Source organism: Drosophila takahashii, chromosome 2R (genome assembly GCF_030179915.1).
Source record: "Drosophila takahashii strain IR98-3 E-12201 chromosome 2R, DtakHiC1v2, whole genome shotgun sequence".
Taxonomy (NCBI): Eukaryota; Metazoa; Arthropoda; class Insecta; order Diptera; family Drosophilidae; genus Drosophila; species Drosophila takahashii.
In genome coordinates this window covers 14,811,189-14,824,061 of record NC_091679.1, presented here as the reverse complement: position 1 = coordinate 14,824,061, position 12,873 = coordinate 14,811,189, and the positions used below count along the sequence as shown (strand labels likewise).

Here is a 12,873-nt window from a genome sequence, read left to right as displayed (position 1 = left end):
TTTCTTTATGTATATATATATATACTTTTGCACGAATACAAATACCCCTTTACTCTACGAGTAACGGGTATAAAAATGTATAATACTGCTCAAGGTATGTAGATTTTAGCTTAAATTCATTATTTGAATATATGTGTTATTTGTTTATATTGTTAATCGTTTTTGTATTGTCTAAAAGTAGTATATTTTTAACCAAAGTGTCTGTATTTTGTGGAATATAACTAAACTGCTATGACTCGCTATACAAAAGTAAGTCTGCAACAGTATTTGTAAATATAAATATTATACGAATTCATTAATTGTATTTGCCCGTTCCTGCCCGTTCTATCTTTCCCCTCCAGCTAAAGACAAGGTTAAGTTCAGTCCTAGCACGCTGCTCGACATTTGGTATCGCAATAACCTGAGTAAAGAAGCTATGTTTAAGCAGTGGAAAATTAAAAATGTAAATATTGTTGTTTAATTTACTAAAATATAATTGTTTTCTATTACAAAAAACAAAAAGAAAAAAATTACCTTTCTTTTACTCATTTAGTTAACACTCAAACTAAAAGTTTGTATAATCTCTGCATCTTTCCGACCAGTGCTCTATGGGGCATTTGACCTGTTTTTTTTGGCATAAATGTGTTTTTTACAAGTATTCAAATTTTTGAAACATTATTGGAAACGTATTAAGAATAGATCAAAATGAAATGTTACATACCGCAAATGTTAAGTTAACAGTCCAATGTTAAAATAACAGCTTTTAAAGTCAGGCGCAGCAAGCGAACACAACGTGTTCATACTTTGCTTGATTTTGCAGGGCATATATAAATTAATATCTCTTCAACGACAAGACGTAGAACCATAAAACTTGAAATGGATATTCATTAAAACTGTCCTTACTTCGTGTTAATACTACTGTGATGCTTATTTCGTGAGTGTATTTGTAGCAATGGCTTCATATACCAAGTAGTCTCTCTTAAAGGTTTGGAAAAAAAAAGTTCAACTTTGAATAGAGATTAGAAGAAATGTTGAAATTTGTTGAGCCTGTCGGTTAAATCATTTTAAAGGGGGGTCAATTCTCGATTCGGGACATCCAGTCTTAATGTGCACTTTTTGCGACTTTAAGAGAAATTCAGTTTTTACGGCACTGCCAAAAATGGTCAAATTAACACTTTATTTGTCTTCTTCTTGTTTTGTAAGATAAAATGTTAAATAAATGTAATGCAAAAGTCTTCGCCATAACATTATATTTGATTTAAAAACATTCCGCGTCTTATTTTCATAGAAAATATTTTTTTATACGGCATATCCAGTATTTGGCGTACAAAAATGTCGGATTTTACAGGAAAAAGTCAATATCTCTTCAAAGAAGAAAGTTTTCAAAAAAATGTTTTTTGTTTGTTTTAATATGTTTCTTCATTATTAGAAACCATAAAAGAAAAAATTTTTTTTTGTAGGTTTAAGAAAAAAAATTTTTTTTTTTGTAGGTTTAAGAAAAAAAATTTTTTTTTTTGAATAAATTTACTACAGTGTTTAATTTTTGCTCAAAAAGATGTATTTAATTATTATAAACATATTTCAAAAAACCAAACTAAAAAAAGTTGCTTTGTTTTGGAATTATTAATTAATTCCAAAAAAACAGGTCAAATGCCCCATAGTGCAGTGTGCAGTGGAGGCGGAGTTAAATGGAGTGAAAAACAGAGCCGGTTGAAAAGCGTTTTAAGATTTTCTCCCTCCTCTTGCGGTACCCCATACCAGCGCAAGGTACATGAGACCGCTGCGTCTTCCTCTGCTACACATTGGGCTGCCAGTCTGGCATCCAAGTCACCAACCTGTTGCTTCAGCTCATCTACCACCTTTACCTCATTCTCCAGCTGGCTCACACGTTGAGTGAGAGTATGGATCTCTTCGGTCATCCAAGTCACCAACCTGTTGCTTCAGCTCATCTACCACCTTTACCTCATTCTCCAGCTGGCTCACACGTTGAGTGAGAGTATGGATCTCTTCGGTCATTGTTTGGAACTTCTCCTGGAGAGAGCTGAGGAAACGTGCCTCAAGATTTTCTTCTGCTCATCAAATCTGGCATCCATCAGTTGGAGCATCTTGACGGATGTTGCATCAGACAAGTAAAAGCAAATTAATAAGTTAAAAAAATACAAATATATTTTAATTTCAAATTATTTTAAATTTATATATTCTTTTGTTTGGGGATGGGTGTTTGTTTTCAGCTGATTTCAGTTTAAAAAATTCGAAATATGTTTTCAATGCCAAGCAAAGGGATCCCTGTTCAAGGTTGTTCTTGGTTATACTAATTAACAGCACGTGACATTTTCTAGTGCTTAGGCTAATTAAAAGGTCACTCTTGTAGTGGCGCTTACTAACAACAACCTGTTGCCACTCTGATCACACCATATTATCATATAGGTTTCCCTCCCGTAGTATTTATACCCGTTACTCGTAGAGTAAAAGGGTATATTGTATTCGTGCAAAAGTATGTAACAGCTAGAAGGAAGCGTTTCCGACCCCATAAAGTATATATAACGTCTTCATATTTGGTGTATACGAAAAGCCTGTTACAAAATTTCAAACAAACGTGAGCTAAATTTAAATTTACATATTCTTTTTGTTCGGGGTGGATGTTTGCTTCTCAGTGTCAAGCTAAGGGATCCCCTATTCAAGGGTGTTTGTGTCGCTTGCTCTCAACAACTTGTTTTTCTGTCTGATCCCACCATCCTGTGATATTATTTAGTATGGTAATTAAGTGACCCCGTGCACGTGTGAAACAGCCACTGAGCAACTAAAAGGGTCGTTTGCTATTAACAACCTGTTGCCACTCTGATTACACATATTTGGCCCGTGAACAATTTTTTGTCCACCACCACCACCGTCACACCCCAGTAATTTCTCCCCGATTAACTAGGATAACCCAGATAACCAAAGGACACCCGTCACACCCCAGTAATTTGTCCCCGTTTAACTAGAGTCCCGATTTCTGAACCGAAATTCGGGGGGCGAATTCCTGAATACAATTCCTAGATATAAGCAACTTATCACCCTAATTAACGATCACTTGTCACACCCCAGTAATCTCTCCCCGATTAATTGGAGTCCCGATTTTTGGACCGAATTTCGGGATTCCTGATTCCTGAATACAAATCCTAGATACAAAAGCTGGATATAACTATTGTGGACCCTAATTAACGATCACTCGTCACGCACCCATTAACTTTAATTACCCCCCACACCTGAGCATTGTCCTGATTTATTACCCTAACTAGCATAAATTATTACTTCCCCCTCCACTTTTGTATCCAGCCTTTGTAAGCAGAACCCCCATAAACATACTACTACGCAGGCGCAACACTTCTGGTCCCAAGAAGTCTCAATTGGCGTGGCTGAAATAAATGTAATATTTTAATTAAGTTAATTAACTAAGTTAGTACTAAAGTACTATTTATACAACCATTTAATGAACACCTCACACCATTTACCACTGGTAAAGATTAAAAATATTTCAAGTGTCACTGAAATGCAGAATTTGTGTTGTAGATGGCATCCGGAGGCGTATATTTATTAATGGCGAAAATATCTGTGATACTAACCTTTGTAACGCTGAAATATAGATTATAAAAAGACAATATTTATCCTATCAGTCCCCTTTTTATTGTTTTTTAGATTAAAATTAACTATTTTCACTTTTTTTTCACTTTTTCCAACAAATTTAAAAATGATGTGACCCTGCATTATATTCTTGATAATACCATACAAAATGCACATAAATTTGGTGTAAATTTCTTTGTAAAGTAGGGTCACACTTTGGCGCCGAATAAATATTTCGTTTAAACAATACTTTTCACTGTAAGATGATTAAAATATTTGATCACATTTATCAAGGATTGCCATTAAATTACAAAGAAAACTATTATTGTTTTATACATTTTAAAACATTTTCTGTGAAATAAAATAATTTGATCGTCAGATCGCGGCCTAAGCCATTTTTAAGTGTTATTAAGGGGGGGTATGGTAGTTATTTTTTTTTTAAATTTTTTTTATTTATGTACACACGTTAAGAATGTTGTGTTAAAATTTCATGTCAATCGGATGAAATTTACAAAAAATATGACCATTTGAACGAGGGGCGGTCCCAGCCGTCCCCTATACCTATTCAAAACTTTAAATCGTTCTCCTGAAAAGTATGTCGGTGAACATTGTCCATCGAAATCTAATGTACCGATCGTTCTGAAATTTTGCACATAATTTCTGTACCTAAATCCGCAGGTAATCAGGTCGAGCTTTTTTTTTATTTTTTTTTTTATTTTATATTAAATAATATATCCAATTTTTTGGCTAAAATCACGTTTTTGATTTCAATGTTATTAAAAATCCAAAAATTAAAAAAAAAAATCGACCTGATTACTTAAATAAACATCTTAACTAATGGACTTTTTTTTATATTTTTCTGATGATCCAGTAATGAGATATGCTGTTCACCGCAAAACATCTTTTCTTGGAGGCGCCAACGGAGATTGGCCGCAGACGGCTAATTTTTTAATTTTTTTCAATGAAAATTTCAGAAAATATCGTTTAAGTATTGTACTTTGATATAATAATAATATAATTTATCTAGCATTAACCGTATGGTGTGAAAGCATTCATGAAAATAGGTGTTTTTTCGGCCGAATTAACCATACCCCCCCTTAAAAAATAAAAATTCGTGTTGGTAGTATTAATAACACGAAAAATGCCTAATATACCTATAATATACGTAACCTTTAATGATTACGGTTCCTGACAAATATTGTTGAAACTAAATATTTATTCGTCGGCAAAGTCTGACCCAACTTTGCAACGAAATTTACACCAAATTTATCTGCATCTTCCATTTTGGATATTATCAAGTATATGATGCAGGGTCACATCATTTTTAAATTTGTTGGAAAAAGTGAAAAAAAAGTGAAAATAGTTAATTTTAATCTAAAAAACAATAAAAAGGGGACTGATAGAATACATGTTGTCTTTTAATAATCTTTAGTTCAGCGTTACAAAGGTTAGTATCACAGATATTTTCGCCATTAATAAATATACGCCTCCGGATGCCATCTTCAACACAAATTCTGCATTTCAGTGACACTTGAAATATTTTTAATCTTTACCAGTGGTAAATGGTGTGAGGTGTTCATTAAATGGTTGTATAAATAGTACTTTAGTACTAACTTAGTTATTTAACTTAATCAAAATATTACATTTATTTTAGCCAAGCCGATTGAGACTTCTTGGGACCAGAAGTGTTGCGCCTGCATTTGTCATATTTTATTTTTTCCTCTCATAGTTTTTTATATATGAGATACCCGACATAAAACAGCTGAACAGAGGGTAAATGATCGGCCATGGCAAACCAGATCCTTTAATTTTGTGCGGAGACGTTATAATGGTAATTACTCTTATTATTATTCCTAGACTTACATTCATATCTTAATTATTTTTGATATTTTCAGAAGACAGACAAGACATGGATACCTAAGAACTGCATTCGGCCAAGCAAAACCCGGAAATGCTTCAGGCATTAAACATTTTTAGTTCCAATGCTTCGATTGTAAATATTATTAATAAATACACAAACAAATATTACAAAAAAAAAGATTTTTATTGTGGAAAATCAGATACTGCAAAGCAGTTCAAAACCAAAACTGCGGGGGTCTGGAAAAACCAAAACTGAGAGGATGCGGAAAAGCAGACATTGCAAGTAGAGGAAAACCATAACTGGGTACGTGTGGAAAATCTATAATGCGGGAAGTCGAAAAACCAGTGGATTTTGTTCTGCATTCTACTGCCAGAGATCCAGATAGAAACCTCATTTCCCCCATACTTTATGTTATGTTATTTTCCAGTGGAATTTTCCCGGTGGGTTGTATGGAGAAACCTCAGGAAAATATGTTATTTTCCAGAGAAATTTTTCCCGTGGGATTTTTTGATTTTTTCGCTCTCAACTTTGTGCAAACGGAGGGAGCGAAATTTTCGTCGCCACCAAAAATCAGGCATATTGCAAAACGAATGTATGGCCGTTACTCATCTTAGAGATTATATTGGTCTTTGGTTAAACTATACTCAAAATGAATGTTCTTACTATTGAAATCCCGAAGCTCAAACGTGAAGGGAAACGAAAAAAGTAACACATAGGCAATAATTATACCCGTTACTCGTAGAGTAAAAAAGTATATTGTATTCGTGCAAAAGTATGTAACAGCTAGAAGGACCCCATAAAGTATACATATTCTTGACCAGGGTCACTAGCCGAGTCGATCTAGCCATGTCCGTCTGTCTGTCCGTCTGTCTGTCCGTATGAATGCAGAGAACTCGGAAACTACAAGCTAGAAGGCTAAGATTTTCCACACATATTCTTGGGCCTCCTACGCAGCGCAAGTTAATTTCAGCCGAGCGCCACGCCCCTTCTAACGCCCAAAATCGCCCACTGTTTGCGAATAAGACAAAGAGTGGACTGTATTTAATCTTTTTATTTGGACTGGTAAAACCTCCAAAGTTTCGGCGCTTAACCTCACGTGTGAATTTCAATGGTTTCAAAGTATGTGTGTGTGTTCTTAGGGATGAGCAGTAGAGATACATAGTTATCGCCTACTTAACTTACGATATATCGATACAAAGCATTACAGGTGTTCCCTATTCCTTAGCGGGAAATATCGGATGGAAATAAAAACAACAAAGTTTGCAATTACTGCATTAATTCTTAAACATACCGGCCCCCCTGAACGACGCGTTCAGTTAAGGGGAAGTACTGCGATCTTGGTGATAGGGCGTTTGTAGGTTGTATGTGCTGTCTTGACGGTGACCACTCTGACCTTGGAGTCCTGTCCTGGGTGTACTTCCTGGATGCGACCAAGTATCCATTTCGCCGGTGGTAGGTTGGGCTCCTTGAGTACAACAAGAGTGCCTACTTCTAAATTAGTCGTCCCTTCTTGCCACTTGCCGCGTGACTGTAGAGAAGTCAGGTATTCGGTGTGCCATCGCTTCCAAAATCCCTGTACCATGGCTTGAAGTTGATTCCACCGGTCCAATCGATTCATCTGCGTGTCCAGTAAAGAAGGCTCAGGTACCGCTGTATATGGCTGGCCAATCAAAAAATGAGCTGGCGTAAGTGGATCGACAGTGTGATCGCTGACCTGGGCCAGTGGTCGCGAGTTGAGAATAGCTTCGATTTGTGCGAGCACTGTTGACAATTCTTCAAAGGTTAGGGCGGCTGCTCCCACAACTCGGCGTAGGTGCAGCTTTACCGACCGCACTCCCGATTCCCACAATCCGCCAAAGTGGGGCGCAGAGGGGGGTATGAAATGCCAATTCAAGCCTTCAGTCGAGAAAAAATCAGCCAACTCCTCGTCCTTAGCTTGATCTTGAACTAACTTCCGCATCTCCTCCAGCTCTCGTCTTGCTCCATGAAACGTAGTTCCATTGTCGGAATACAAATCGGTGGGGGTTTTCCGACGTGCACAAAACCGTTTGAACGCAGCAATGAACGCTTTTGTGGTGAGATCGCTGACGACTTCTAGGTGCATCGCCTTGGTGGCCAGGCAAACAAATATGGCGAACCAAGCTTTGCCGATGCGAGGAGAGCGACCTTTCGTTTCCTTAATAGCGATGGGTCCAGCGTAGTCAAGGCCAGTGTGACTGAAGCAAGGATTTTGTTGGATTCGTGGTATCGGTAAATCGGCCAAGATCTGGTGCTGCGTCAGGCGTCGGTTCATAAAGCAGGATTTACAGCGGAAAACTACTTTACGAGTCAGGTTTCTGGCTCCCAAAATCCAGAATTGCTGACGAACGTGGTGAAAGGTGGCATCTACTCCCGTGTGTAAATTAGCCTTGTGAAAATAGCGTATGATGAGTAGTGCCAGCGGAGATTCCTTTGATACGATAATCGGGTGTTTTGCGTTGAACGGCAATACTGATCGGTCGATACGTCCACCGATGCGTAACAATCCAGACTCATCTAAAAACGGTGTGAGCCTCAACAACTTTGATTTTCTGGGCAGGCATTGACCATGCTTGACTGCGTCGTTGTCCAACGGAAATGAAGTGATTTGCATGTGTTTTAACAATTTCTTCCGAGCGTACTGCAAGTCCTTAGTTGTCAAGAATCCGCTATGTGAAACAGCTTGTTGCGATGACCTCTGGAGATCCGAGTTTTTGGTAAGACGTGCATTCACTTTGGAGCGCACTTTGCTTATGAAGCGGAAAACGTAACTAATAACTCGCAAAAGCTGAATCCAACTCGAAAGTTTGTGACTTAAACCATCGAGAATATCCTGATGAGTAGCTTCCAGTGAGAAATTGAGTTGCTTGTCCGGTTTTTCTTCACAAAGTACCTCTACAGGCAGCTTTCGATTCTGCCCTTTTTTGCCAGTGGGCCACAAAGACGGCGATTCCGCTAACCAGTTAGGTCCTGTCCACCATAGAGTATGATCCCGCAATGTGGAGGGGAGCAGACCGCGTGACGCGCAATCCGCTGGGTTGTCCTCCGAACGTACATGGTTCCAGCAGCTTCTGGGATACTCTGTCAATATTTCAGCCGTCCGGTTGCATACGAAGGTGTTCCATCGTCGAGGTGGGGCTGACAGCCAGTGAAGAACGACCTCAGAGTCCGTCCAACAAAAGGTTCCGGTAATCGGGATTGACAAAGACGACTTGACGAGCGTTAGTAGTTTCGCTAGTAGGTGAGCTGCTGTGAGTTCCAGTCGCGGTATCGAAATAGCTTTGATAGGAGCTACCCGAGTCTTGCCTGCGATTAGTGTGACAATCGTTTCCATCCCTGTTGTAACTCGACTGTATACAACGGCTCCGACTGCTTGTGAAGAGGCATCCGCAAATCCATGCAGCTCGATAGCTTGCGAGGGTCTGGCCAAGTATCGAGGGATTGGACATTGTGCCAACATTGACAGCTCGCCTGCTAATATGCTCCATCTCCTGGCAATGTTTTCAGTCAAAGGTTCGTCCCAGCTTAGAGAACAGAGCCAACATTCTTGAAAGAGTATCTTCATCATAACTGTAGCTGGGGATACAATACCCAATGGATCATATATCTTGGAGAGCTCTGATAGTAAGGTCCGCTTGGTGGGCAATTGTGTGACAATAATTGATCGTGGAGACGTAAAAAATGTGTCCGTATCGGGATTCCAAAGTAGACCCAATATTTTCACATTGTTCGATTGAGTGGTGCCTGCTTGGAAAGCGCAATCCTCCTTTGGTAGGGAATCCATAAGTGTTTTGCAATTGGAACTCCACTTTCGCAAGTTGAATTTGGCCTCCGCCAGCAGCCCGACAAGTTCCTTCTGCAGTTTTATGAGTCCGTCCTCTGTATCCGCACCTGTTGATATATCGTCAACGTATGCATCCGTTAATAGTGAGGAAGCTGCCAGTGGATATCGGTGATGATAGTCGTCTGCCAATTGTTTGAGAACTCTGACTGCCAGGAAAGGTGATGGTGCTAGCCCGTAAGTTACAGTTAGCAGCCGATAGTGCTGAAGCGGGTCCTTTTCCTCCTCTCGCCAAACAATCCGTTGATAATCAGAATGTTCGGGAGCTATCTTTATGCCCCGAAACATTTTCTCAATGTCCGTACAAACCACATATCGATATTGTCGGAATCTCAAACAAATTCCGAAGAGATCTCGTTGAATCGGCGGGCCGATGTGTAAGCGATCGTTGAGAGAATGGCCGGTGATATCCTTACCGGATCCATCAAATACCACACGACATTTGGTTGTGGAACTTTCCGCTTTGAGGACGGCATGGTGAGCTAGATAAAAGCAATTTTTCTCTGGCACGTTGAGCTGGGGTTTATCCAGCACTTCCATGTGCCCCCGTTGTAAATAATCCTTCATAAATTCACAATAGTGATTTTTCAATGCTGGGTTCTGGCGAAATTTGATTTCCAGCATTGCAAATCGATTCAAAGCCTGACGCAGAGAAGGGTCCTGAATTGTCGGCATGTCCTTCTTGAACGGGTACTCCACAATGTATACGCCGTCCTGATCTCGTTTGTGGGTGTCGACAAAGAGCTGCTCCACGGGATCACATGCATCGATAGTTGCCTGACTGGGCTGAATAGTGTCCATTTCCATGAATGCCCTCACCGCCTCGTCCAAATCGACCTGAGCATGATGCGCCTGTTCCGGTTTTTCAGTTACCTTTTGTAAGTCCCCGGAACCTGCAATTACCCAACCAAAGAACGTGTTAAGTGCGAATAAATTAGGTTTACTTAACAGTTTTCGTTGGCCCGTAAAGAAGCTCCATAGTTGGTCCGATCCGATAATGACATCAATGTCTCCAGGGGTGGCGAACGTGGGGTCAGCCAAATCTAATCCTTGTATGTCTCGCCAATTGTGTATTTGTACCTCTTCGGCTGGTACAGATGCAGTTAAAGAACTCATAATTAAAACTTTAATCTCCTGGACGTCCTGCGAGATTCTTGATTGCAGTTGAATTTTTGCACATCCTCGAGTTGTACCTGCGGCTTGAGCAGAAAGACCCATTACCGAAATGCGCGCGTGGGTACGAGGTGCGCCAATGCGTTGAATGAATGCCTCCGTGGCCAATGTAATGGTTGATCCCGAATCCAAAAGAATTCGGCACAGCGTCCGTGTACCACATCTGTCCACCACATAAGCTAGTATGGTGGGCATCATGGTCTGCGCTCGAGCAAGAAATGCAGTCTCTACGGAGAAGTTCGATATTCCGGTTGGTAGAGCTTCAGTTCTTGTGCCGCTGCTGTCCGATGAGTTAGCGGCTGAGGGCTCACGTTCCCCTTGTGATTCTTGATGTACCAATGTATGATGTGATCCTTTGCAGAGCCGACATCTGAATTTCGAAGTGCACTGCCTAGCGACATGGTTGCGACTCAAACAATTAAAGCACAATTTGTGAAGCTTTACGAATGATCGCCGATCCGGTAGTTCCATTGATAGAAATTGAGTGCAAGCCATTATCGAGTGTGCTTGGGTGCAGACAATACAAAGTTTTTGTGATGGTTTTGAAGCTTCGCCAGCGATGTGTACGTTGGCGGTGCGCCTCCCGTATGCCTTGGGAGTTGATTGACAAGATTCCAGAGCGTCGCATCTGGAGAACAAGAATTCCAAGAAGGTCCCGATCTTCACGTCGTTCGAGCAGCCTTCTTGCCGTTCCGCCCATGATTGGCGTGTGTCCATATCCAATTTGCCTAGTAGTATGTGGATTAGCCATGGGTCCCGCTGATCACATCCAAGTGCGTGTAGTCCTCGAATAGATTCGTCTGCTGTATCGGCCAGCTTGCGCAGGGCTGCCACTCCCGAAGCTGCAACGTTGGGTAACGACAAAAATCCCGCAATAAACGAGCGAGTTATAAGTGCCTTTTTGTCGTACCGATGGACGAGTTTATCCCAGGCTTCCGCATAGTTCTCCTCGGTGACGGCAATGTGTTTCACCAAGTTCTGAGCATCTCCATCCAAATAAGACTTCAAGTAGTGGAATTTCTGGCAGCTTGTTAGGTTTTCTCGTCGATCAACCGATCCCAGAAAGAGATCACAAAATTGAGGCCAATCTTCGTAGTTGCCTCTAAAAGTTGGAATCTTGATCTTTTCAAACCTCAAGTCCGTGTGTGTATGTGATTCCCGAACCTGCTCCAAGAACTGTGTCTGCGAAGCCACCAGCTGTGCCTGCGAGGTAGCCAGTCGTTCAAGTGGGTTTGTCCTTTTCCTTTCTGCTATGGCATCTGATAACAAAGCGTGCAATTCGTAGTACTTGGTTTCGTACTCGAGTAGATCATCGGGTTCGGCCAAATCCTCGTCTTCAGAGAGGGAGTAAGTTTCCGCCGACAGCTTTAGAAGTTGATCGAACGTGTCCATGATACGGCGAAGATGATGTTCCAAAGTGTCCAAAGCTGTTACGGTCGATATGCACTCCGAGGCCCGACCATGTGCACGTGTGATTTGCGACTTGCAAAATCCAAGTTGTGTTTTCACTGCTTGCGGCGACATTTCAATGATTGAGGTTAAGCCCGATTTCACCAAAATGTGAAGTTTAGGAACGAGAATTTTACCACTAATTTGTTAGAAAACTAAACGAGACCGATGGATCCGGCTCGAAGGACCAAAATGTTTGCGAATAAGACAAAGAGTGGACTGTATTTAATCTTTTTATTTGGACTGGTAAAACCTCCAAAGTTTCGGCGCTTAACATCACGTGTGAATTTCAATGGTTTCAAAGTATGTGTGTGTGTGTTCTTAGGGATGAGCAGTAGAGATACATAGGTATCGCCTACTTAACTTACGATATATCGATACAAAGCATTACAGGTATTCCCTATTCCTTAGCGGGAAATATCGGATGGAAATAAAACAACAAAGTTTGTAATTACTGCATTAATTCTTAAACACCCACTAACGATTTTAATGTCTCCTGCGCCCATGTCTTTAAAGATTTCCGAGAAGTATAAATGCAATTTATACTTATACTTATACCTATCAACATGTAGAAGACATTTTTCAAATCGGACCATTCATTAAAAAGTTATACGCAATCAAAATTGTTTATATATCTATCTCCCTCGCACTCCCTTTAGCTGAGTCACGTTTATTAGATAGTCGGGACACCAACCCGAGTACAGCGTTCGCACTCCCTTTAGCTGAGTGATGGGTATTAGATAGTCCGGACACAAACCCGACTATAGCGTTCTCTCTTGTTTTTGTCAACATCGACATCTGGTTTAAGAGGCTTTTGAGCATTGGCCATAATGTAACATTCATGTTTTACCATATTCGAAGTACTTTTGTCATATTTATAAGTATTTGAGCACACTTTACAGGCAACGAAACTATTAATTTTATTGCTTAAGGCATCAAATTTATTTTA

General features: G+C 40.2%; 1 protein-coding gene across 1 annotated transcript; it reads right to left on the bottom strand.

The window, feature by feature from the left end:
- Positions 1–6,755: 6,755 nt before the first annotated feature.
- LOC138912160 (uncharacterized) lies at positions 6,756–11,999 on the bottom strand. Its single transcript, XM_070212021.1, has one exon. The coding sequence runs from the start codon at positions 11,997–11,999 to the stop codon at positions 6,756–6,758; it is 5,244 nt and encodes a 1,747-aa protein (XP_070068122.1).
- Between the last annotated feature and the right edge of the window lie 874 nt (positions 12,000–12,873).